Consider the following 25,938-nt stretch of genomic DNA (forward strand, 5'->3'; position numbering starts at 1 on the left):
GAAACAAGCTGTGATAGCTGTTGTCTTACTGTAGATAAAGTGCACGGGTGGTTCTTTTTTTTTTTTGCCAGAAAACCTACCATCCCAAAAACGAATTGACAACGTCAGTGCAAAGGTTTAAAGATGCGTTTTGTTTCGTCCCAGTTGCCATGTCTTTCTCTAACGAGCAGAACGTGAATAGTATGCGTTTGGTTCAATTCGCTTCTGATGCGTCTTTCATTTGTAAATTCTTGGCTCAAGTTATGTGGGACACCTGTAAATATACGGGATTCGTAAAGCTAATCGGGCCCTCCCCCCCCCCCCCCCCCCCATAGAATGAAAGCTTTCCACCTATGCTCATACTAATGTGTTTTCGTCATACAACATATGTAATAGTCGTTTCGGAGCGCTGCGACAGCCATACAAACTCTAAAGTCGATAGTAAAGCTCCATTATTGCATTTCAAGCGCTCAGCGCTGGTTGCAGTTCCTCGGCAGCATTGTCACAGCGCTCTGAATCTACCAGTCAGAGATGCTATATCTACTGTTCTGGATAGCTACAGTTACCCCCACAAAAGCCCTACTACCATTCCACATCAAGGAAAATTGACTGTTCAGTCTTACTTCTTCGACATGGACAGTCACTCATGCCATATAAGCAATGAAGTGCTAATCGACTTAGAAATTACCTACTATAACAAATTACTGCGAAATTAATTTTGTCTGCCAGGCACAAATGAATTTTTGCTGAATTACATGAAAATCACTATAATGGGCTTTTCTTAAGTTTCCCATGTTTAAGCAGCAGTCTTGAAGTACCAAATTTAATGACACAGCTTGAAGCACAAATGATACAGCAGGCTTTGTGGGGTTAAATTTTTATGTAAACGCAAGAGTTGTGGGGATGCGCGACTCTCGCGCGTCCCCTGATATCTTGTTTTCCCGCATAGCCCCCGTCTCCGTGCGGCGTCGCCGCGTGGGCTGCGGCGGTCGGAGTGGTACAAGCGCGGTGCGAGAGATGGCGCGAGTGTCGCGCCGCTGCGGGGTTACTTGGGTGCGGGGGAGACAAGGGCTTGCTCTTTCCCGGCAGGTCGGCGCACGGCGTGGACATCCCGCGCGCGCGCGGCGACGCATGCTTCTGCAAGACCGCCTCGCGTGGCTTCGAACGTGCCACCGTTGGCGTGATCGTACACGCGAACGACCAGGCGTTGGGATCCAGCATGGGGCGAACATATTCGCTCGCTATCGGTCGCGGTGAGTCGGACTTCTAGATTTGTCGCGCGCCCATCGGCATGTTTTGGGGATAGCAACTCGGCTAGCAGGCATTGATCTATGAAAGGTGCAATAAATGCCCTTGTGACTGTTTGCACTACTGTGTTGTCGTTCCTTTGTCCCAAGAGTATGGAGGAGAACCCCATATCTCCCACAGAGTCCATTTGTACTTAGTGATAGTTTTATATTTATCATCATCAGCCCCTTTTTCTGGATACTGCAGGATGAAAGTCTGTTCCACCAATCTCCGATTCTCCTCATCTTAAAGTTTAATTTCATCAGACAACCTAATTCTCTGGCATCCTTGACTTGCAATTTCCTACCCATGGCCCACTGGTTATCTGCTCTGCGCATTTCATGGCCTCACCACTTCCAGCTCTTCCTCTTAACTTGAAAACCATCGGCGACTGTCTTATCCATACCACTGTGTTCCCAAGGAATTCCTTCTGCCTATAACTTTTTGGTACGTTGTAATTTGCACGGTCCTGAGCTGCTTCTTCAGTTTTTGATATGAAAGCATCATACGGCCCATTGAGCGAAAAAGCCGGTGTATGTAGCAGTGAAACGGCATCTACATTCCCACTGGCTGCAACGCCATGTCATGTGTGCGCCTCGGCGGAGCAGAGCAGGTGAAACGAAACATCAAAAAGTGCGCCAGGTAATGTGCAAGGAGAGAAAGCATCATCATGACGCTGCATCACCTTTTGCAAGTTCTCACCTGCATTTTAACTTCGCCTTGGTATTCGCTATTCAGGAATTAATGTATAAAGAAACAGAATAAATTCAAAAGCCATGCCAATTCGAACGTCGGCAGTAGCGAGTTTTGAACCTATGACTCCATGTTCAGAAGCCGAGTGCCTTAGTCACTGGAACAAACCAGCGCCTCTTAGATAGCAGGCCTGTGCACTCTGTTTTGAAATCACGCTACTTGGACCGAAATTTAATTGCCAAGCCTGATGTGATGAAAGTGGTGATGTCAAAATTGCCGCAGCTTGCTCGGGAGCGTCTCCATTAGATTCTATGGCAGTCGGGTAAGCAAGCATGACGTCACGGATCGAAGTACACCGGCCTTGTGTTATCTAGGAGGCATTGGCCGAGTGTATCAATGCGCTCGCTTGCCCGCGAGAAGTTCATACCTTGAAGGACTGCTCAGCAGTGTACATCTGGACATTCATGCTTTCGTATTCACAACTCAAAAGAAGTGCTTAGGTGTCCTCGGATTTTTTATTGCAATAACAATTATATGGTCACTCCAGGTGCATTTCTGCCGTCGTCATCGCTGTGATGGTCCATATAAATTCCAAGCACAATAACATCGCCACCGCGCACCGTATGCTGTATGTGCGAGTGAAACTTGTGAGGGTCACCCGTCAGTTGTGGGTCAATCTCGCATTGCCAAGGGAGGAAAGCACGGAGGAAGCACGCCGTCGTTCGTTGCGTGTGAAGCACTGAGGGTACGGGGGATCTACTCCAGCAGCTGTTGCATACGGTGCGAGCAGGCAGGACTCATCTTCAAAGCGATATGCGATGTGGACAAAGTGCGCCAAGCGCTGGCAGCTTCATATGCACTGTGCTTTCGACAATTAGTTCACGTTGAAGTGAGAGGCAACACAAAGGTCAATTCACTCGATGCTGCTGCTGCGCTTCTTCTCTGGCATTTTGACGCGAGTTTCCGCGATCATCGAGTGAGATGTGTTCACGTTTAGCTGTGCGCGCGCGACACCATGCTTGTTAATTTAGTCGGTAAGCGAATGTTTACAAGTTTATACGGCTGATAAGACTACTGTCATTACTTCTTATAGCTGTTTATTAATTTACAATTGCAATCAATGCTTTGCCTTGCAGGCGAAACTGCAAGTTTTTTGTTGACCTCCATGTTTCTGCCCTGTATGTTGAAGATTAGCAAAGAAGCTGAGGAGAATATACCGTATTTTTACATTTCATGTTCCTGCCAGTGCAAACAACTGGCGCAAGCAGGCAACACGTCAGGATGCAATAGATAGAATTCAGCAGAAACGTCTAGCAATGTGAAAGCCAAACAAAAATCGCAGGTTTTTATTTTATACTTCGGTAGAAGTTGTTGCGAGAGTCGGTTAAACATTGCTGAAAAAGGGATCCAAGAAAAAAAATGCACAAGCAAAAGAAGAAATATGAGTGCTTGTCTTCACTGTATTTCTTCTTGCATATGTGTTTTTTTCACACTCAGATCCACTTCTTAACAATCAGTTCATAGTCAATGCAGTTCTAAGGCTTCCAATTCATCGAGAAGTTCTTGCTCCCTCTTTATCTTCTCAAGCTGTAGAAATAAAAAAATTGTAAAAACACACAATGAAAAAGTTCTTTTCAGGCAGACTAGAGCATAATATAGTTTGTAAGAAATTTAATTCATAACACCACCATTCATTTACTATGTGAACAACACAGAAATTAATTTCCTGGCATACTGTTTCTTGCAGCAGTAATGCAGCCTGGCTCATATAAAGATGTCTCATAATCATAGTTTACACAGTCTAACATGTGCAAGTCAGACATGCAATCACCATACCAGCCAACCAGTGAACTTTCGTAAATATCCTACAGACACAACATAGAGGTGGGGAGGGGATAGCGTGGATTTTTTTCCCCTAAACACAGCCTTTTTGTGGGATACGTACACACTTTATTAATGGTAATTTACGTTTAGACACAGTGCACAAGCAACAGCAAACTTTGATCTGCAGAGACAAATTTTGTTGTTGCAGAGTTTGCCTGCTATACAGCAACTTGTCTGAATAAACTTACTCAAAGCAAGTACCCCCCTTGTGTCCTTTCACAATTAGAGGACATGTGAGGAAGGGTATGGTCGTAGACTGCCAAGTGATACTTTTTTTGCAAACAGATCTTTTCGTAAAGCTTGATGCAGCATTCATAAAATCGTAAAACAAGCTTAAATTCGTAATCTTGATCTGAGGAGGAGAAGGGGAGAGAATAGAAGAAGCGGCTGTTGGCAGCACCATCTCACAAGCACTAGTAGCAAGCTAGGCCCCCTAGAGTGAGCGCAACAGCCTGGCTGCCTCTAGGAATTCAAGGAAAGCTATGAAGACTAGGATGCGGTGACTCCTGGGATAGAGCAAATACATAGAGAGCATACACACACACTGAACACTCTGGCCATGTGCGTATGTTTCTCGTTTGTCCTGTCTCTTAGCACTGTTCCCTCTTAATATATGATAAAGATATATGATATGTGATAAATACATGATCAAAAAAAATTTAAAGGGGCCCTGAACCACTTTTTATCAAAGTGGAGAAAGGGATTTGAAGTGAAAATACGCTACTTCAGAAATACTTTGACGTCAGTACTTCGATGCGTTAAGCAGAAGCAGAGTTATTGGCAATCAAACACGGCGTTCGCTGTGCTCCCGTTGCTTCTTCAATGCCTTGCACTGCGAAGGCTATGGCTGAATGGAGCATGCCCACAACACTCTGCCTTCTAAATCTCACTGTAGTGCGTGGTTCAAAATTCATTTTGGGTGTTAACATAGACGCCATGACTTCTGATTTTGGTGCCTACGACGCGCTAAACGTAAGCTGAGTGCGGTTGCCCTAAGCGAGCTGCAGTGTGCTTAGCCAGTGGACTTGTAGCAGCACCCCGCGGTGGCCACGGTGTCTACACTGCATGGCCGACCGCAGCTACCGATAGCAGCCACGTATGGGAATCTGCTTTATTATGAAATGTCCAGAAGACATTTCGTAATAAAGAATTCAAATTGTCCAGAATTCGAAGTGTCCAGAGGAGAGTGAGAAGCAGGCTTCTGTTTGAAAAGAGAGCATTTGAGAGAAAGGCGACTTTGCGCGCCGCCTGCGAGCTCCATGCACTGCGTACGAGAAAAAAAAACTTGGCTGAGATGTTCACAACAGCATATGCTACCTGCGGACTAAGTTACTTCACCAAGCCAGGGTGGTCCAGGGCCTCTTTAAGATACTCATTCCGCTTTAACTCTTTCGTTACTGCACCTATAGGAACACATCAATTTGACAGTTTTTCTACATGTCGTTAAACATTTCCAGTGAAATTATTTTACTTGCAACATCATGCCCTGTCTGAAATGATAACTGAACTCCAACTATTTGTCAGGTTTGAGAATTTTTGGCAGACTGGAGAGTTTGGAAAAATAAAACTTTGACTGGAGGTATCATTGGAACTAGCCTACAGTGCTCCTAGCACTCTTTCAATAGAAAGACACAAAGTTTGCGCTCTGGTCAACTAGGTATTACCGCTGAGTGCAAGACATCAGAATTCCAAGATTTTAGACCAATTACCAATACAATTTGTAAATGACAGCAGCAGTAAAGACACAGACGCTTCTCTTGGGTTGTAAATTTTCCCATCCAATGTCTACACTGTTTTAATAAAGTCTCAACAACGGTAGAAACTCATAAGTGTGCGTTATTTTGATAATTGTGTTAGACTAATATCAAGTGAAACATTATTTTCCCCAGTGTGGGTTGCGTTTACTATCAGCGTTTCGACAGCATATGTACAAATTATCATGAGCTAGCCTTCCTGTCATGTGGGGTTTTCACTCACATAAGAGTACTTACTACTCAGTCGACTTCAGACTGACCTTTGACAGAAGCTTGACTAGCTCTCTAGGCTGTTACATTCTGAGCACCTCCTGAGCAAGTGCCCTTGTTCATTACTGTACAATATTGTGCAACACTCCACATTACTTTACAGCCCCGTACACAGACTGAACAAAGCATGTGGAGGCACCAGTACTAGTTGAGCATGTACTGCTTGCGCAGAAAAGCTGATTGAACACAATAATCAAGTATAGGGAGACTTCAGCATGCTTCCTGACTTAACCATTGCTTTGAAAGCCTAAAAAATGAAGTAAAAGACAAACCAGGTGCCTGCTGCAATAAGTAGAAACAAATGCTCCCTGTACAATAGGACATGTGGAATCACATTTGCAAAGCTACTGCTTTCCTGCATAGCATGGGTATTACTAAGGCTAGTACTGACACAAAAAAACTTTCATTATATTTTTTTTCCCATGATCTTAGAAGAAAAGCTAGTAACTAGGAACCAAGCACATATTTTGTATATTTCAGATTTCTTTTACTACTCTCAGTACTTATACTAAAAATGGCACATTATTACTTTCATTTATGTTCCTTGAGGTGATTCTTCGAAGTTTTACATAAGAATTGTCAAAAATTGTCTGAGTAATAATTACTACTATACATCCATTCAAAGCACCAGTGTTCAGGCTGCAATTTTATGTATCGCAGTATAAGTTGCAACGACTGCATATGGAAATAAAATGTTAGAACATAAATGCACCAAAAATGAGCGCATTTCTAACAGTACCCTTTACCTACCTTTATCATTTTGAACAAAATGTTCCCTAATACCAAACCTTTTGAAGTGTGCAATGAAACCAGCACATCAAGGAATGTCTTCAATTGAATCGCATTCACTGGACAACACACAAAAAAAAATTTCTTTGTACTGTAAAGCTGGATTCATGATAGAGCTTGCCATCAATATTTGGAATGCCGAAGAAAAAGAGCTAAAAAAGTTTAACTTTCATGTCCTCAGTTTAGTGCAGAGCTCTACACTGTCATCCACAACAAACACATGCTGGAAGGCTAGACTTTGTGTGGCATAATTCAAAACAAGTTACTATAGCACAGAGCAACAGTTCACAGTCATGGCAAGGTGTTTGGTTTTCCTTTCTGCTTTTAATTGTCTTTCTCTGATCTTTTTGAGCCCATAAAGCAGTATCTTCTGGGTTGTCAGCATTTAGACGTGGCAGGGATGTACCTTAAGTGACAATGGATGAGTCACGCTGTAATGTGCCCCAAGGACATTGTCATTTTTGCTGTAGTAAGAAATACTTTTGTAGCACCATCTATGAACAAGAAACACAACTAGATGGCTGGATATGTTGAGCTGGTTCTTGGTTTGAGAAATTGGCACTTTTTCATGTGGAAACTAAGTTCATCTTCCATAGTAGCAATGAGAACCAATTGAGCTAGCCCAGCTCGTCTACAGCAGAAGAAGAGTTAACCAACTAGTTCAGACTCTGACATTTGTACAGTCACACAGGATCATTCACATTCTAAAGCCTGCTTCCTTGCAGCATTTAAATATGAATACTATCTCTGATGCAGGCTTCTAATGTACAGCACAGGAGGAGCAAAGTCACTGTGACCAGGCACTGGGGAACCTTCTCGCAAATGGCAAGGTGGCTTTCCTGCAATGCCTCATGCCCAGAGCATGGCAGTCAACAAATTGTCTGGTTAAAAATACAATATCTTGATAACTGACGTTTTTTAACTTTATTTTATTTACTGCTATACGACTAATGTCGAAACTACCTGCTTCCACGGAGCTGGGCAAACTGACTAAGTTTGGCAAATAAACATCATCAAGTGTCACTGTGCCTTCTCATCTGACAGCCTCCGAAATGGTGTCGATGCCAAGACATTTAAACTCACAGTAAATTTGATCATTTTACGAAAGGTGTAAGTGATAAGCATTGTTGCCCTATTCTGCTAAGCAAGCTATATAAGAAAGCCACCCGCCGTGGTTGCTCAGTGGCTATGGTGTTAGGCTGCTGAGTACGAGGTCGCGGGATCGAATCCCGGCCACGGCGGCCACATTTCGATGGGGGCGAAATGCGAAAACACCCGTGTACTTAGATTTAGGTGCACGTTAAAGAACCCCAGGTGGTCGAAATTTCCGGAGTCCTCCACTACGGCGTGCCTCATAATCAGAAAGTGGTTTTGGCACGTAAAACCCCATAATATATATATAAGAAAGCCAAGGTGACAGCTTTGAGAAGAGTCTATCGAGGTTAAAGGGTGATCCACATTTATTGGCACAAGACAGCACCTTCAAAGCTAGATTGTGCACCAGTGATGCTGAACATTCTTAGTACTATTAATAGTGAAAAAAAAAAAGCTATCAATAGCACAGAGACCAAGCCCAAAGCTCTGGAAGGTCACTCTTTGAAGGAGCTATGAAGTACTTGTGCATTCCAGCAATGTCAGCACCAGTAGAGTGCATGTTCTCAGATGCTGAGCAGATAATTTCAGACAGAACGAGCAAATAGAAGACCATCTTTTTTGATGCCCCGTGAATGAAATAAACGAAAGAAAGGGGAACTCCTGCCACAAAAGGTATAGCCAGCTAAAACCAATCCTAAATAAAAGAAGAGAGGTTGAAAAGCCAAAACACAGAAGAAAGACAGTTTTTCACCACATTCCTGGTTGACATGGGATTATGTTAAATGTCTAACTGTTCAGTTAGCGCAAAAAGAAAAAAAAATGTGTATAAATGTACTAAAGGGATTCTTATTCCAATCTGAGATTTGAATATAGTAAGAACAATCACTTTTGTTAGTCTGGTGAAAAACTAACTAGTCTTGAGTATGAACATAATGATAGCCGCATTTGGGATTTTGAGAGCGAAGACAAACTTAGTGCAGTTGCCAAAAGAAGTGTAGCAAAACTCAGCTTATTATCTTAGACATTGTTTTGTCATTTTGATTGCTCTTTTTTATACTATAACAAATGTTAAAGAACTGCTGTTTTTTCAGAATCATAATTTATTGTTAGCAGTTGGGTCACATTACAAGTATTTAGTATGCAGGAGGAGGTCCCATAGTCAAAGACTGTATCAGGACATTAAGTACCTAGACTGTATTTTTTGTGCTCTATTTGATTCTCTAGTCTGATCCCGAATGCTGGAGCAGCCGTGAATGCAGAAATGCCTTCATCATATAATATGTATTGATTTGTTAACTTTAGTTATTTTAGAAAAAGGTACATTTCATGTACAACAAACCCTCTTAATGAATATTTCCTGCACACTGTTGAAAAAAGAAGTTGAGTGGACAATCTTACAAAGCATTACCTGGTTTGCTTCTAGCTTCTTTCCTGCTTGCAGCTCTTCTTTCAGCATAACAATTTGGCCCAGTTTCTGCAATGAAAAAAGAAGTGTAATGGCTGAGATCTAAAAGAAAATAGACAAGCAGTATGACTTGCCTTTTTCAAGTTTCGAATCTTCTTTTCTCTGGACACTTCCTCTGTCTCTTGCAGAGAATTATTCTGTCCCATGACTTCAACAACTGTCTGTATAGCTGAGGCTTTCTCAGTGAGCTCACCTGGCTGAAAAAAAAAACAGCAAGAACTTTATTACACTAAATAGGTTGTTTTATGTAATACATAAAAGTATATGACTGCTTTAGGCTGCATTTGCAACTCTTAGAGAATGGTTGTCAAATGTTTTCCCCCCCTCCCATGTAGTAGTCTTCCTTGCTTTCAAGCTGCCATGTTTTTGAACCACATTGCTGCTTGTTCCAGATAATAGTAGCTCTGTAGATATGCCCCGACCGACCTTGATAAAAATATTTATTCTGAGCTTGTCAACAGCCACGCACTTGAATGTAAAGTGTATGTAAAAAGTGCTTAAGAGAAAAAGTAATCAAATCAAGAGTAGCTCAGCATGTACAAGTTACAGCGTTACCCTCTGCTTAAAAAAACAAATGTTTATAGTGGAGTTTCACGAGGAATTGAGGTAAGCATTCCAGTATTGTGGACACATGTGTTGGACACCTCAGATTTTAGTTCCCAACAAATTATCGAACATTTATTATCTAGCACATTTTCTTAATCTCTGCTATCCCAAATGCTCTGATCTGATTATTTATCATTTTTATTAATGATGTAGCGAATGTTATTAATGACACCGCAGTGAAGTTACACCTATATGCCGATGACTGCATGCTTTATCGTAATGTTGCTAACGCCCATGATCAACACGAACTAAACAAAATGTTTTCATTGTTCTGTGAATGGAGTAACGCATGGCAAATGAAAATTAATTTCACTAAAACAGTTGCAATGACCTTCGGTAACAAAAAGAATCCGCCGCATTTCTCTTACAGTAATAACGGTAACTACTTGACCCGTGTCAGCGAGTTCAGATACCTGGGTGTTATTTTTTCACATAACTTAAAATGGAATGCTCATATTAATAACATTTCCGGGAAAGCACTTCGCAATCTTGGCTATCTTAAATGAACGTTAAAAAATGCCACGAAGGAATGTAAATTAACTGCTTGAAAAGCACCAGTTCGACCGATCCTGGAGTACGCCTCAACTGTTTGATCCCCTCATCACGCGCGCGACATTGACCGTTTAGAATCAGTTAAAAAAAAGCAATACGATTCATCTTCGGCCGGTATGATCGCAACTTTTCACCTTCTTCACATATGCACACTTTATCTTTGCAAACGTTAGAACATAGGGGCACAGGTGAACGTATCATCATGCTGTACAAGATCGTTCACACGTCATCTGGCATGCAGGCACCCTTTTTATTTGTGCCCTCAAGCGCACGTGCAACCCGACGGAACCACCCATTAAACATTATTCCTTTCAAACCACATATAGACTGCATTAAATTTAATTTTTTCCCGCTATCTGTTGAAATTTGGAATCGATTGGACGGCTCACTTCGCGCATTGCCAATTGAAGAGTTCGTTGTACAGTTGCCTAACAATTTGACCTGTTGATCTGTTTTTAATACTTCTGTGTTATCTATTTCTATGCAACCCATGTTATTTGTTTTTACTAATGTATGTACCCACTCCTGTTATGTCTCCCCCACGAGACAGCAGTATTTGTAAAAAAATAAAGAAATATCATTGCTTTCAATAAAGTTTTCTTGCGTGTTCTCTCGTTCCCCACAAATTATCTCATTCTTTTCATTCAAGCACATTTTCTAAGTCTCTGCTATAATTTCTAAAGTTTTCTTGCATGTTCTCTTCATGAAAGAAAAAATATTGCAGTAGTTAAGTTCAAACTTTCAGAGCTCTTCACTATAACAAGTGGTTGAGACAAATTCTGGGGCTGTTTCCAGGCAAAGACTAAGAAAAAGGAACACTCAAGCGAATGTAAGAGCAACACAAAATGGCACAACACAAATGTGTAGTCTGCAGCTTGACCTGCGGAGGTAATATGCGAATGACTGGAGAAATGCCTGAAGAAGCATATATGCTCTCATGGCATTCAGCAGAAAATTATTTCCTTGTGAGTTCCCTGGTGCAAACACAGTCACACAGCAGGCTAGAAATGGCTCCAGAAGAGAAAGAAGAAAAAAAAAAAAAAAAACAAATAAAGAAAACTTTAATGATAAGAAGGTCCAGAAACTAATTTACGCCTAAGCCATGACAAAAAGTGCGATGAACGGGAGCCCATGCTTCTAAAGATTGAATAAGAAATTCACAATTGAACTCCCTTGCCTGAGCATTCTCCTTTTTTGCCTTCTTGGCTTCTTTCCTCTTCTGGTTCTTTATGGCTGTCTTGGATTTGGGCTCTGCAGCCTTATCAGTGGATGAGCTTTCATCTTCTTTCACCTTGAAGGAGGAAGGCTGACCCCTGGCTCCTGGTGGACGGTACACCTGCTTTGATGCTGTAAAAGAAGAGCCAGCAAGGGTTAAAGGGGTCCTCAACACAAATTAATTACGAGACTGAAATTGTCAAGCAGGGAAACTGTTGATAATGAACTCCAACGTTGCCTGCAGCAATAATTTTTTCCAATGTGACTTGACGTAGCAGCTACGACGGTGTTGCCTTTCTACACACAGGGTGTCTGTGAACCTGAATGCATGCTCATGCTGACCAATGTAGCACACATACTTTACTCTGCCTACTGAAGCATGTGAAAGGTGCACAGAAATGTACAGCAAGAAATAAAATTTTAGAGATTACAAGAAGTGATCACAATAAAGTGTGGCTTTCCATGCACAATCAGCTGCACAATGTTGAGGCTGAATGGTGATAGCAGAATGTAGTTGCATTATTCTGTAGATAACATGATAAAACACAGGTACGGACAGACTAGTTGGTGATCCATGATTTTGGTGAATCAGTGCACTTGGAAAAAAAGACCATGAAAACATGAATGATGGGCATACTCAGCACCAGTGTATGTCCTCATCATTCATGTTTGGGTGAACATATTTTTTTTACATATGCGCTGCTTAAACAAAATCATAGAACACACAGGAAACTTGTATTCAGAACATAAAGGCTCTTTCTTTTAACGAACTCTGCAACAACTCTCGCTGACATAGCACCTTTTTTGATTTCCCTGCCGCTATTCCCCTACTTACATCATTGAAAACATATTCTATCAGACTTGGTGCAGAACATGTGACACCCGTGACACCTACCATGTCAAACTAACTGTAATTCACCTTTATAAATGTTGTTTTTTGGCAATTGCAAAGTAAACTTGCTTTACTCGTTCAAATGAACATGTCAACTGTAGCTCTTACACTAAGTGATCTGCAAGAGTGAGGACAACGTTTCACAACATTAAATACAGAAAAATGTCAAAAGAGGCATTGCAGGGCTGCCTGACTTAGACACAGCAGTTCTGGCATCAGACAGAAAAAATATGCAATATTGTGCCCCACATTTTCTGCACAACGTGCAGAAAATGCGGGGCACCTTTCACCAGCAATCAATCACAGAGGATACATCTTTTTGCACCAGCCATGACATTACTATAACATCAACCAGGGAGGGAAGCGGCCAAGGAAGTTTTGGAGCCGCCCTGTGAGCAGCAAATTTAGCACTTCGGAGCATGAATTGTACATTCTGGAACAGTAAATACGCTTTTTGGAACAGCTTGGTAAATGTCTATATGAGAGAAACACAGGCACATGAAGAAAATGTGCCTCATTTGACTTTCCGGAACACTGCTAGGTTACAGCAGATCAGTTCTGCGGAAGCCCGCAAGGTGAGCAAAATTTATGACAGGGAAAGACTGTCATCCACCCGACTGTGGCATAAAGCTACAAAGGTAGACCAGACTGGTTTCTTATGAACCAACATTAAATTACGTACCAGATGTATGTGGCCAAATGTGGCCAAGAAAAAAATAACCTAGGGCTTTGTGTGAACAGCGCCCACTCTAGGCTGACAGGCTTGTTTTAATGCTTTTTCCTTTTTATTGCTCAATTTCTTTTTCATTGGGAACAAGCAACTAATATTCCATTTTAATGGTCTAACATTTATTACCTTACTTACTCAATAAGGTGCCAATGCGAAGGTTGCGGAATACACAGAGAAATGACCGATGATTCTGTATATAGCAACCTAGGTATTCTTTGGCGCGTTTTTTTTTTTTTTTTGAAGAAAGAAAAAAAAAAAAACCTGCATTTTTTTTTTATAACGTCTAGGTGACAACATGTTCCCGGTAGGTAGTCTAGGTAACCCAAGATGTAAACATCGTCATCAGTGAACACATGAACACAATCTAACACAAGTGAACATGAATAGACTTTATTACATATGTAAACAGAATTGCTACCACTTTTCAATATATTTGCAGTGAAAAACTAAGTAAAACTAAGGACTTAAATGTTGACGTTGTTTTTCTCTGTGAGGTCTTTCATGATGGTCAGTGCCCAACCTCTGTATGAATGGGCCCTGTAAACCTGTTTGTCTTGGAAGATGAGAGAGGGGTTCCGTAGCCAATGTAAACACAGCTGAGGAAGTCAGACACAAGCGATGCGTGTGTCCCGAGAGACAACAATCAACAGATTTTATTTTTGCTTCCTTTAAGCTTCGGCAGCTCTGTAGAGCACCCTCGCCCCAATTCTCTCCCTTGCACACTATGTGAACTTCATCAGACTGGCCCCCGACTTTTTGATATTTGCACTTTTCCTATACATTTGCACTTTTCCACTTTTCTTAGGCAAGGATGGCGGGAGAAGAATGACGAAACTTAAGAGCTTTTAAATGATACCAAGATGGCGGTGCTTGGCAGCAGGAAAGGCAAGAGATAGCTCTGCGAATTCAGCGTTTTTGTGCAATTTCAAGCTCCTTTCATGCCGTCTAGACTGATTTTTTGGGGCATTTAGAGGGCATTCTCAGCTAAATAGTTTTGAGACAGCGTAGATTAGGCATTTTAGATGCCAAACGAAGAATTCCCCAAAATAATGTTTTCCTTTTTATCGTCAGCATGTTATATCTAAAAAAAAAAATTATAAGTTGGGGGGCTTTATGTGCGAAAACTACAATCTGATTATGAAGCATGCTTTAATGGGGGACTCCTGATTAATTTTGACCACCTGGTTTTTTTTATTGTGTATCTAATTCACGGTACATGGGGCGCTTCTGCCTTTTGTCCCCATCCGAATGCAGCCACGGAGACCGAGATCCCCGCCTAAGTGATAATGAAAAATGGGAGGGCGCGGCTTGGCTGCATTTGTTGCCTATGGTGCAGCCTGTTAGAAAATTCTGCTCAACACCTCCCATATTAAAGGTAGTCTATTAGTATACAGATATTCTGACCCAGGCTACCTATTAACCATTTCATTGTCACTGACGTGAGATAGGGATGTGAGGACTATACCGAGAGAACTTTTGCCATTATCCATGTAATTTTTTTCCCTTCTGCATTACCAAAAATAACTGATTATGTTTGTTTTGTAACATCTGAGGTTTACAATTTGACTGTTTGAAACCAAAACATTGCCATAGCTATGACAAAATTTTTTTGCGAATATAGTCCACTGCCATGCAGACAGGTTCAGACCCTCGCGCGCTTTTATTTACTGTGACTATTCTTTTGTTTCCTCCCCCTCCCCTTAGGCAATGTCTTCAGTTTTCACTTTACACAGCGATAGCAGGAACAGCAAAAGCATGCTGACGTAGGGGTCTCAAGCATATTAAAAAAGATGTCTATGTGAGGGGGCTACACAAGGCTGCACATTTATCAATCTCAACTGAAGGCATCAATTGCGACAGTAAAACCTTGAACTTCATTAAAAAAATTCTTTATAACGAACACTTTCTGGACAGTGCTTTCAACTGTAAAAGATCTTATTGGACCAACAAAAAGGCTGTTCCTAAAAGACTCACAATGCAGTAGCATGCATACCTTGTGGCTGTGATGACTGTATGCCACCAACTTGCTTGTAAGAAATGGGCTTGGCAGGGAATGAGTCAGCAGGACAGGGCTGCCATAACACATCCCAAAGCTCTTCCCCTTCGCAGCAGATGTTCTCATGCTGCAAGCTGCCTGAGTAATGCCACACTTTGTATCTGTAAAGAAATTATTGATACAGTGTTATCTCCACACCTCAATACACACGGTATTCGACCTTCGATATTCTGCTCATAAGCAAGATAGCTCGGCCACCAAGTCGCTACAGCGGTTGAGTGGATGAATTATGACCGACTGATGCACCTATACAAGTTGGCACACTAGTCGATACAAGATAGCACAATTCTAGTCGTTGAGCTGGTCTACTCAAAGAGGCGGACATTACTTGCACAAAAAAGTGAAATTCATAATGAGCTAATGAACAAACATTCACAACTTAATCACTTAACTAATTACCTTATGGCACATATTGAAATTTACAAATTCTAGCAGGTGAGACTGCAAGGCACATCCAGTTGAAAATAGTTGTGTGGATGACACCATTTACGAGATGTGCGCCATCAAACTTGTGCAAAAATGCACTGTTGTTCCACTTACTGTAAAAACGTTATTTTATGCAATGAAGCACAAAAGTAACTGGGATGCGCATTTTTCTGCAAAGTTCAGGAATTAATATATCAAAACTGGTGTCATCCTGGGAATAAGTTCCAAGTGGATTCGCCTTGCAAACTCCCCGGCTTGAATTTGTAAATTGCCATATGTGATAAGGCAATTAGTTATATACTTAATTAGTTATTTTTGTTAATTAGTAGCTTATGCACTTATATTTTCTGCACATGTAATGTCTGCCTCTTTGAGTAGACCAGCTCCTGGACTAGAATTGTGCTATCTCCCACATACAATAAAAAAAAAAAAAATTGAGTGTTTGCTGAAACACCCAGTATTACTTGTACAACACTTGTACCGTGCCCATCATATAATGTGTAATGAATAATGTTTGGTCTGACTCTCACTGCTGTATGCTGTAAAGCTGATATGCTTGAGTGCACAACTTTATCCTTCTTTGTGAACTGCATTTGCTTGCTGCCTGACAATGCTTTTATGTTTTACTGAATCTAAACCAAAAACAACTTCAGCAGTCCATAGTAGGTTAGAAAAGTTCAACATAAAAGGACAGGCAGTTTCTTATAGTTGCACATGAGGAACACCTATTTGACATTATTATCATTTTTGTTATTTCATCAGCAATCTGTGATTTTTACCTGAAGTTAAACAGGCGCCCATGCTTCCTCATTCAACAAAAGTCTATCAGGTGAAGGATACCATATTTTTACATACTACAACCAAAGCAGGTGCTGACTGTTCCAAAAGATATGTAGCCAATAGTGAATGTGACCAGAGTTAGCACAAGACATTATAGTGAATATGCTCAGGGCTAGCCCAAGACATTGTAGTGCTGCTGTGTTTGCTAGTGCCGCATGCTTTGAGAGTACAGCTGTTTTCTGCATGCTCTAGACAATCAAGAGTACTACAGCACATCAGCACATACAACTGCGGGGCCACCATGGGGCCTTATGTCCACCTGGTTCACAGTCACAATGAACCGCACTCCCGTGGGACATCTTATGCTGCACTTACCAAAAATGTAGAAGGGTGTGAATATTGGAAATTTAGAATATGAATCAAATTGTCTTTGTTATTTGACTTGTATTCAATTTGAGGACTCATTATTCGAAGTTGTCGAATATTAATTTCTGTCTGAATATAGTGCATAACAATCCTTATTGCATGAAGTATACATGGAGAAAGACAGATGAAAGTGCCGAATGTTCCAAATCATCCTGCTGCAGGCAAGCCACGGTTGCTGCACAGAGACAACTGCTGAGAAAACCAATGGAGTTACTGTACTAACTTCGGCTCAATAATTTTCCATCATTCAAGAAGAATGTTGTGCCTTTAGGCTGCTTATTATGAATTTGCTTTCCCTATTTAGGTAAAACAATGTACTATTTGGTCCATGCTGCACTTTTGCATCCCTTGGATATGATGCATGTTGCTGTAAACACTGTTCCTGCAGCAAAGAGAACGATCTGCATGCATCCAGTTATGTGGTTGCTTCTGTGTTTCATTATGACCATTGTGATGGTGCGCCAGATACTACCACTTTTTTAGTTGTTTCTCATTTACACACTGCTCGGCTCTCCGCATGTCCAGTTCCGAATGGCAGCACATGTATGAAATGACAATGACATCAGCAAGCTTTCTTCTTCCTTACTGGAAAAAGTGCACACAACCTTCCCATTTCACTTTGTTTAGGAACGAGAAAATATTATGCATTCGATTCAATACTCGAAGGTCATTTTTCTTAAATATATGGCACTCACTTCGATGAGGAAATATTGCTATTTAGACAGCCCCCGCCCAAACGATTAAGTTTGTTCTGCTTGTTCCTGCAAGACCAAAAAACATCAGAAACGCCTTGTACATCACATACCCGTTTCCCACCCTCAAACGAGGAGCAGTTGTGGCTGTCAGGTAGTGCTCACCATCTGCACACCAGCATAGTTGCGTAGAGTCAGAAGCTTGGCTCCTGGACACCTGCTTGCGGCCCTTAACGTCCCACACTTCAACATTGCCCCTCAAGTTCCCAAAGCCGGCGAGGATGAGGAGTGCACAGTTGAGTTAAGGCGCAGCAATGCCATAAATTGGAATTTAGACAAGTGAACAATTGGTGAGGCACGAGAGATGTCTTATTATATTACATATAGCCAAAGAACCACTTGAAAGAAGAAGGACTAGAGCAGCTGTATCAACTACACGTTGCCAATAGCATGTTGCAGTTGGCCAGTTGATTCTGAGAAATGTCCTTTCCTTAGCCTCCTGTTGCAGCGCAGCGTTGTGCCTTATAGTTGGCCAGAAACTTTATGAGTTGTCCACTACAGCTGTGCAACAAACAAACAATGCAGAAGTTCCAGTGCTAATGAAAAAGGCACTGGTTTTCCTTGTTTTCCGTGTGCAAGGGTTGGTCATTCAGTAACGGTTGCTTTCTACAAGGAGCACACTCCTTATCAAGCCATTCTTTAGTGGCTTTCTGGATGTTTCTCGGCCTCCAACATTATGCGCCCTCACGTGCAAAAATGACAGATCCTGACCTCCAGTTTTGAAGTCAATTTTTCAATCAGCTAGCAAAGATGTCATTGTTTCTACTGGAAGAATTTCTTCAGATGTGTCACTACACATGTCGTAAACAAGAATGAATGGTAACTGTTTCATAAAGTTATGGCCAATTGCAGTTTGAGAATGCTAGGGAGACTTATACCCCTGTAACACGGGCAAACCTAAGCGCCCTTTGGGCGAGTGCACTTTGACACTAATTTCATTCGCAGGCTGCCACATGGGAACGCTTAGTGTCACTTACTGCAGAGTGCACTCTTCAGCGAGTGTGTCCGGCAAACATTTCATGGTGGCAAAGTGTGTAGCCTCATTAGCAAAGAGCAAAAATAAGTAATGTAGAAAGCAGAGTCAGGAATAATTCTTAATAATATGTAATGTAACGAGTAATGCCCATGCAGTTGTTTGACGGAACGCATCGTTTGGACTGGTACTGGTCAGGTCTTGTTGTCTCGTCTTGGCTCATGAAGATTGAACTTTTTACTGAGGTTGCAATAAATTACTTCGCTTGCAATTGAGCTCATTCTAAATGTTTCCAACAATAACTAACTATTTTTGTGCATGCATTCTTTAGTTAACAGATATATGCTTTGCCTTCTGGCTCCCGATTGCCATTGCCAAAAATTCGAAAGAACACTTTTCTTTCTCGTGTGGAAGCACGCCACCAAAGTAACACTCAGCGTGCTGAAGTGCACTTTAGTTTGCCCGTGTGACAGGATTATTACTTTTGCATATGTCTGTATGTGATGTAGAAATAAAAAGCTCATCAGACTGTTCAATTACCCCCCCCCCCCCCCAAAAAAAAAAAAAAAGAAGAATAAAAGAGAAAGGTTCACCACACATAGCACTGAAAAGTAGTGAACTGATCTTACTTTCTGACCCCATGAAAACTGACACCTTTATAGGTGCCAGTTTTCCGTGTCATTACCATAACTTTTTTTCTTTTCTAAGCAAAACCAGGGTAACAATGAGCAAAAGGATATGGGTTCCTTGCACATTGTAGTAGATGCTGTTCCTTGGGCCAGTACCCATGTCAAACACAGGATCACAGTTGAGGTTGAAGAGAGTGGCTTTTGCAGGCATGACTGTGTATTTTACATGTTAAGGAAAGCAGAGCCGACCCACATGCCAAAGTGTAAGAAGAGGCATGTGGGCTGTACTGTTTATAGGAAAAAAAACAGACATTATTTAGTGTTATACACATGGGCACTGTGAGCTTGACCTCACAAATCTCTATCTGCAAAACAGCATCGCAACATACTGCTGGTTTGCCATATTTGTTCAGTGTCCTTGAGGAAACTTTAACAGCTCTTGCCAATGAAAAGTGGTAAAAACATGCAGGTACAGGGTATACAAGAAATATACAACAATTAAGATGTTTACAATGCAAAGTTCTGCCCATAACATTAGTAAATTTGTCCTCAAATGGGCTCCATCTGCCCTAAATTTACCGGTTATTTTCTCACAATGTGCACAAACAATGATTGCAAAAATTCTGAGCTTACTTGTATTTTTCTCTGTTTTCACTGTCATGCTGCCTTTTACTGCATTTATCAATGCTATGACATTCAGTGTTGCTGTCTTCTAAAGCTAAAGTGGCATTACCCACCAACAGCTGTTATTGTCTTGCTATGTAGCCTCGCTATCCTTACAAAGATCATGATCAATATAGTGCCACCTCTGTTAAGGCATGTCTTGAAATTAAGAGGCATGTAATATTATGATTTGCTGGCCCAGTAACTAGTCAACCAATTAAACTTCTCGACAGCTCAGTGTGTCGAGAATCTAACAACGGCAATGAGAATACAGCAGAATATTAATTATTATATGGCTTGCTCAGGATCTTGGAAAATATCTGTATTTTGAAAAATTCGCGGTATGCATAAAAATAACAGTTCCAAAGTGAAGGAAAGACATTTTTTGCACACCCATGGCGACTACTTTCATTTGAAGAACTGTTTAATAGTTTTCTGCAACTTTCTTCCATCAATTTTGCTGAAGAAACTGTTCTAGAGTGCGTAAATCTTTACGCTCATATCTTCTACTACAATCGCAGCACTGATTGCAAGAATCATGAGCACTTATTAAGTGTACAGGTGACTTGCCAGCATCATGTAAGACCAATTTCCATACGCTCATTTATTAGCTGCACAGCACGGTAGCCATCCACTGACTGCGAGAGATCTCGATTTTAGCAGCTGTGAAATTCTTATCATGAATTAACTACAGCTAAGGACATTCACGGCATCCAGAAACAGCATGCACTAAATATTTAGCATCACTGTGGCAAAGACTCCTCTTCAATGTTCATATCACCCAAATATTCTGATCAAAAGTAACTACATCACTGATATTTAAGTGCATAACAAGAGCCCACTGAACTGCGAAATCACATAAAGCAAATCAAGAAGGCACAACTGATGAAAACAGCATGGACATTACCTCGCCACTTATTGGCAGCTTGTGCAAGTTCTGCCAAGGTGAAGTAACAAAACAGTGACCATAGAGTGACTTGAGGGATATTTTTTTAGTTAAAGGAGCCCTGAAACACTTTTCTAAATCATAGAATAACCTCAATATTAAAGGATGTTGCCTCACAAATCTCATGCCGCAAAAATTTCTCAATTTCTTCAAGTATAAGCGGAGTTAGATGTAGTTATTGCACCACTGAGCAGCCTTCTTTTTCCTTTGGTGTCTACTAGCTAGCTGGAAGCTACACAGCAGAGGCAAAGCACCACCCAGAAATTGAGTGTTTCAGCAGTGAACGAGCTCGTCGCGGCACCTCGTGGCAGCAGCGGTAGGCTACGCTACATAGCACGTCACGGTCATCTAGAAGGTCATGCGCAGCTATGCACACTTGTCGTGTGTAGACTGGCAATGCAAAGATGAAATGATGTTGCTGTCTTTTTAAGATCACAGACATATATATTGTTACGGGGATGTTGGAAGTATAGGAGATTATATTTACAATATATATACAAAATGAGTCTGAGTAGTTAGGATGGCTGACCACCAACAACCTGCAGCAGCCAGTGTCTCGCGATCTTCTTCTTCCTCTCTTCGTTCATCCTTTCGTAACAGGACCCCCGGGTGGTGAAGCGCCGTCTCGGTGCATGGTAGGCGAAGAATTGCGAGCGGAGTATGGCTTCAGCTGCGAAACGTGCACGATGTCAACAGGCGGCGGACTTGAGGATGGATCAAACTGTAATGGCGCGATCTCATAATTGATGTCGTTAACTTGACGTAGGACTTCATAAGACCCTGTGTAGCGAGAGAGAAGCTTCTGGGAGAGGCCGACTCGAGGACATGGTGACCAAAGCAGCACCCAAGCACCTAGGGCCAACAGAACATCGCGATGGCACCGGTCTTAACGCTCTTTTTGCAGATGCTGCGAGACTAACAAGCGAGATCGGGCGATTTGACGCGCCATGTAAGTGCTATCGATGACTTCACAAGAGTACTCAGTGGCAACGCGTGGAACACAAGGTAGGATGGTGTCAAAGGGCAATGTGGGGTCGGGGCCATACAAAAGATAAAAGGGTGAATATCCTGCAGTGTCATGTCGGGACGAGTTATACACGAATGTCACGTAGGCCAGCGTGGCATCCCAGTCGCGGTGATCCTTGGAAACGTACATCGACAGCATCTCTGTGAGTGTTCGGTCGAGACGTTCCATAAGACCATTCGTTTGTGGGTGGTAGGCGGTGGACAACTTGTGCTCAGTGGCACAAGAGCGGAGGAGGTCGTCCACAACTCGAGACAAGAACGAGCGACCGCGGTCTGTAAGTAACTGTCGAGGTGCACCATGCTGAAAAATGATGTCGTGAAGGAGAAAATTGGCGACATCTGTTGCGCAACTAGTCGGCAACGCCTTTGTTATCACGTAGCGTGTCGCGTAATCAGTAACGATGCCGATCCACTTAGTCCCTCTAGTTGTCGGAAAAGGGCCAAGCAGGTTAAGGCCTACACGAAAGAACGGTTCAGAGGGAACTTCAATTGGATGGAGTCGGCCGACAGGTAGCAGGGGAGGTTTCTTACGGCACTGACACAATTCGCAAGTTGCGACATAACGACACACAGAGCGGTAGAGACCCGGCCAGAAGAACCGTCGTCGTACGCGGTCATATGTACGCAAAACTCCAAGGTGTCCCGCCATCGGTGCATCATGAAGTTGTTTGAGAACGATGGATTGCAGTTGACGAGGAAGGACAAGGAGCAACTCGGGTCCGTCAGGGTTGATATTGCGGCGGTAGAGGATGCCGTCGTGCAGCACGAACATGCGGCACGTGCCGTCGGTGCTGCCAGATTGCACTCCAGCGTTGATGGACTGTAAGGATGCGTCGTGTTGTTGTTCAGCACGCATGTCGGTCATGTCAGTCAAAGCCATCGCGCAGGTCCCCGGATCATGCGGAACAGGATCACGGGGTACCACGGGGTGAAGTGGGAGGCAGTCAGCGTCCTTGTGCAAACGTCCAGACTTATAGTTGACAACAAATGAAAATTTCTGGAGCTGCAAAGCCAAGTGACCAAGCCATCCTGGGAGGTCCCGGAGGGAAGACAGCCAGCAGAGGGTATGGTGGTCTGTAACGACCGAAAACGTGCGGCCGTACAAATATGGCTGGAACTTGGCGACAGCAAACTAAAGACAAGCACTCCCACTCGGTGATGGAGTAATTTCTCTCGGCAGGTGACAGCAGGCGGCTGGCGTAAGCTATCACGCACTCGGTACCATTCTGCTGTTGAGCGAGAACAGCGCTGATGCCGTGGCCACTTGCGTCAATGTGGACTTCAGTGGGTGCAGAAGGATCAAAGTGGGCAAGTATGGGAGGGGTGGTCAGAAACCCGATGAGAGCGGCGAACGTGTGAGCCTGCTTCAGGCCCCATGAGAATGGCGTGTTCTTTAGAATATCTGTCAAAGGCTAAGCAACGTCGGCGAAGTTTTTGACGAAACGGCGAAAGTAAGAACACAGGCTGGACGAAGCAGCACACATCAGAAGCAGAACGTGGCACAGGGAAACTGCGTACAGCGCGAACTTTTTCCGGATCTGGTTGGACACTGGATGCATCAACGAGGCGTCCCAACACTGTTATCTGACGGCACCTGAATTGACACTTCGTGGAGTTCAGTTGAAGGCCGGCTTTTCAGAAGACTGCAAGAATTGCAACGAGTCGGGTAAGGTGGCTGCCGAACGTGGGAGAAAAAACAATAATGTGGTCAAGGTAAAAAAGACAGGTGGTCCACTTGTAGCCCCGCAGAAGAGAGTCCATCATACATTCAAATGTCACATGAGCATTGCATAGGCCAAAGGGCATGAGTTTGAACTTATATAAGCCATCCGGCATGATGAAGGCTGTCTTCTCGCGGTCCATTTCATCAACTGAAATCTGCCAGTAGCCGGATCGAAGATCGATGGATGAGAAGTATTTAGCTCCGTGCAAGCAGTCCAAGGCGTCATCGATGCGTGGTAGTGGGTAGACGTCTTTGTGCGTGATCTTGTTTAAGTGGCGATAATCAACGCAAAAATGCCAGGTACCATCTTTCTTTTTCACAAGAACAATAGGCGAAGCCCAAGGGCTGGCTCAGCCAATAGGTGTTGATGGCCATCGCCGTTTGGAATGACGTTGCATGATGACATTGCAGAGGTAAGAGCAAGCAATATTTCACTGCTCTTGACACAAGATTGTAAATTCCTTGCTGCAAGTAGCGCAATAACATTTGGCTCACATGTTTACAATGGCCTCTTCAAGAAATCGGCGTTTTCTTACTACCGTATTTACTCGCATAATGAACGCACTTTTTTTCGCGAGAAATATGAGCAAAGTTGCAAAGTTGGGGGGTGCGTTCATTACGCGGGGTAAAACTCTGACATGACATCACAATAACTTTATTTGAGTCCTGAGTAACTGAGATCTAGGGGAGCCGAAGGCTCCGCAAGATCAAGTTGGTGGCTCTATCCACGATGGGACCGGGAGATGAAGTCCCACCGCAATGTCGTGGACCCTCTGGACAGCCTGTAGTTGAATGTAGAGATTGCTGCTCTTGAGGGATTCCTCTCATTGTTCTTTCGTGATGGGTCGGGGGGCGTTAAGGGCTGGGCACAGCCAGAGCATGTGTACAAAAGAGCACGAGTCATGACCACATTTAGGGCACAACTGTGAGTGGTCAGGGTCTATCCTGTTAAGGGACCGAGGAGTGGGATACGAATGGGTTTGCAGAAGTCTGAGTGTGCTAAAACTCTGAGCGTTCTTTTTTTCTGTGACCAGTTCTAGAAAAGTCAGTTTCCCCCGAAATGCGAACCATCGATTGCCATAGCAAATGTGTAGAAAGCTACACAAGTAAGGATAGTAGTTTTATCGGCCGTATAAACTTGCAAACATTCACTTCAATGCAAGCTGAGTGGCGAGAAAGCAGCACGCACGAAGGTATGAGCTGCCATCGACTCAGCCCCCGACGCAGATCGCTTTGAAGATAGGGCGCACCGCGGCCGCACAATGCGCAGTTGCTGCCGGAGTAAAATGCCGCCTTCCCCCCTCCCTTCGGTGCCATGCGCGCGATGGAAGACAATGTACTTCTTTTCCGCTTTCCTCCCTTGTATGCAGGAGATTGAGCTGCGATCGTCGGCACTCCTCGGGCGCGGTTGTGCAATACGCAGTTGCTGCCAGAGTACAATGCCACCGCCCCTCCCTCCCATCCCTTCCCTCCCGGGGCCTTTTGCGCAAAGAAAGATGTCGTGCAAGATTGAGCCACGATCGTCTGCTTCCCACACACGTTTTCACTCCTACACCATGTGGCGCGCAACAACGAAGACGGCGGCAGCAGCAAAAATGTGCCTGGAGCATCCATATAAGTGCTATCACAATAAAAGTAGAAGACACGGTATGATTTGGCATCCACACAATCGCACCTGCCGAGTCGTACCGTGTCTCTCTTACTTCACAACAGCTTAGTTCAGGGTGCGATCATTAAGCGAGAAAAAGAAAAAAACACACTTGTTGATTGGAAAAGTGGGGGCTGCGTTCATTATGCGAGTGTGTTCGTTACGCAAGTAAATACGGTATGTTCAAAAAGTGTTTCAGGGCCCCTTTAAGTTGCACAATGAGCAAGATACGGAGATATTTATCACACTGCTTTGTATCAGCACCTATGTGACGTTTAGCACCTTGGCATTTCCACACAGGCCATAAAAGAAAAGTTACCAGCAAACAAAAAAGTTGTGCCTAACACAATGCATGCTTAAGTGGCTGAATATTGTGGAGCACCACAATTTCTACAGGTGCACACAAGAAAATCAAAGTCTGTGGAAAAACTTGAAGTAGAGTGAAATCCATTAGACATTTGTTATGCGTTTTTGAGTGAGGCAGTCTACAACAGGGTAGTGGCGGAATAGCAGAGCTACAACAGTCGGTGCAAACTTTTGGCCACTGAAATTGGCAGCAGCCAGACAAACAAAAGAAAGCTTGCTTTGCCTTTAGAGCAGCGGTAGATGCTCAGGAACATATCAATAAATGGCGGCAGGTCTGTCCCAGCCATGAGTCACTGAGATAGACATCATGTGG

At 42.9% G+C, this 25,938-nt stretch overlaps 1 protein-coding gene across 1 annotated transcript in view; it reads right to left on the reverse strand.

Moving 5' to 3' along the window:
• Positions 1-3,278: 3,278 nt before the first annotated feature.
• eIF2A (eukaryotic translation initiation factor 2A) overlaps positions 3,279-25,938 on the reverse strand; it is a 41,884-nt gene continuing 19,224 nt past the window's right edge. The window contains exons 11-17 of the mRNA XM_072286488.1: positions 19,365-19,466; positions 17,705-17,879; positions 15,205-15,368; positions 11,552-11,721; positions 9,291-9,413; positions 9,160-9,225; positions 3,279-3,546 (exon numbers count right to left, since the gene is read on the reverse strand). Coding sequence (XP_072142589.1) covers positions 3,484-3,546; positions 9,160-9,225; positions 9,291-9,413; positions 11,552-11,721; positions 15,205-15,368; positions 17,705-17,879; positions 19,365-19,466 — 863 coding nt within the window. The 3' untranslated portion in view covers positions 3,279-3,483. The remainder of the gene's footprint in view (positions 3,547-9,159; positions 9,226-9,290; positions 9,414-11,551; positions 11,722-15,204; positions 15,369-17,704; positions 17,880-19,364; positions 19,467-25,938) is intronic.

This window comes from Dermacentor andersoni, chromosome 2 (assembly GCF_023375885.2).
Source record: "Dermacentor andersoni chromosome 2, qqDerAnde1_hic_scaffold, whole genome shotgun sequence".
In the NCBI taxonomy this organism is placed as follows: domain Eukaryota; kingdom Metazoa; phylum Arthropoda; class Arachnida; order Ixodida; family Ixodidae; genus Dermacentor; species Dermacentor andersoni.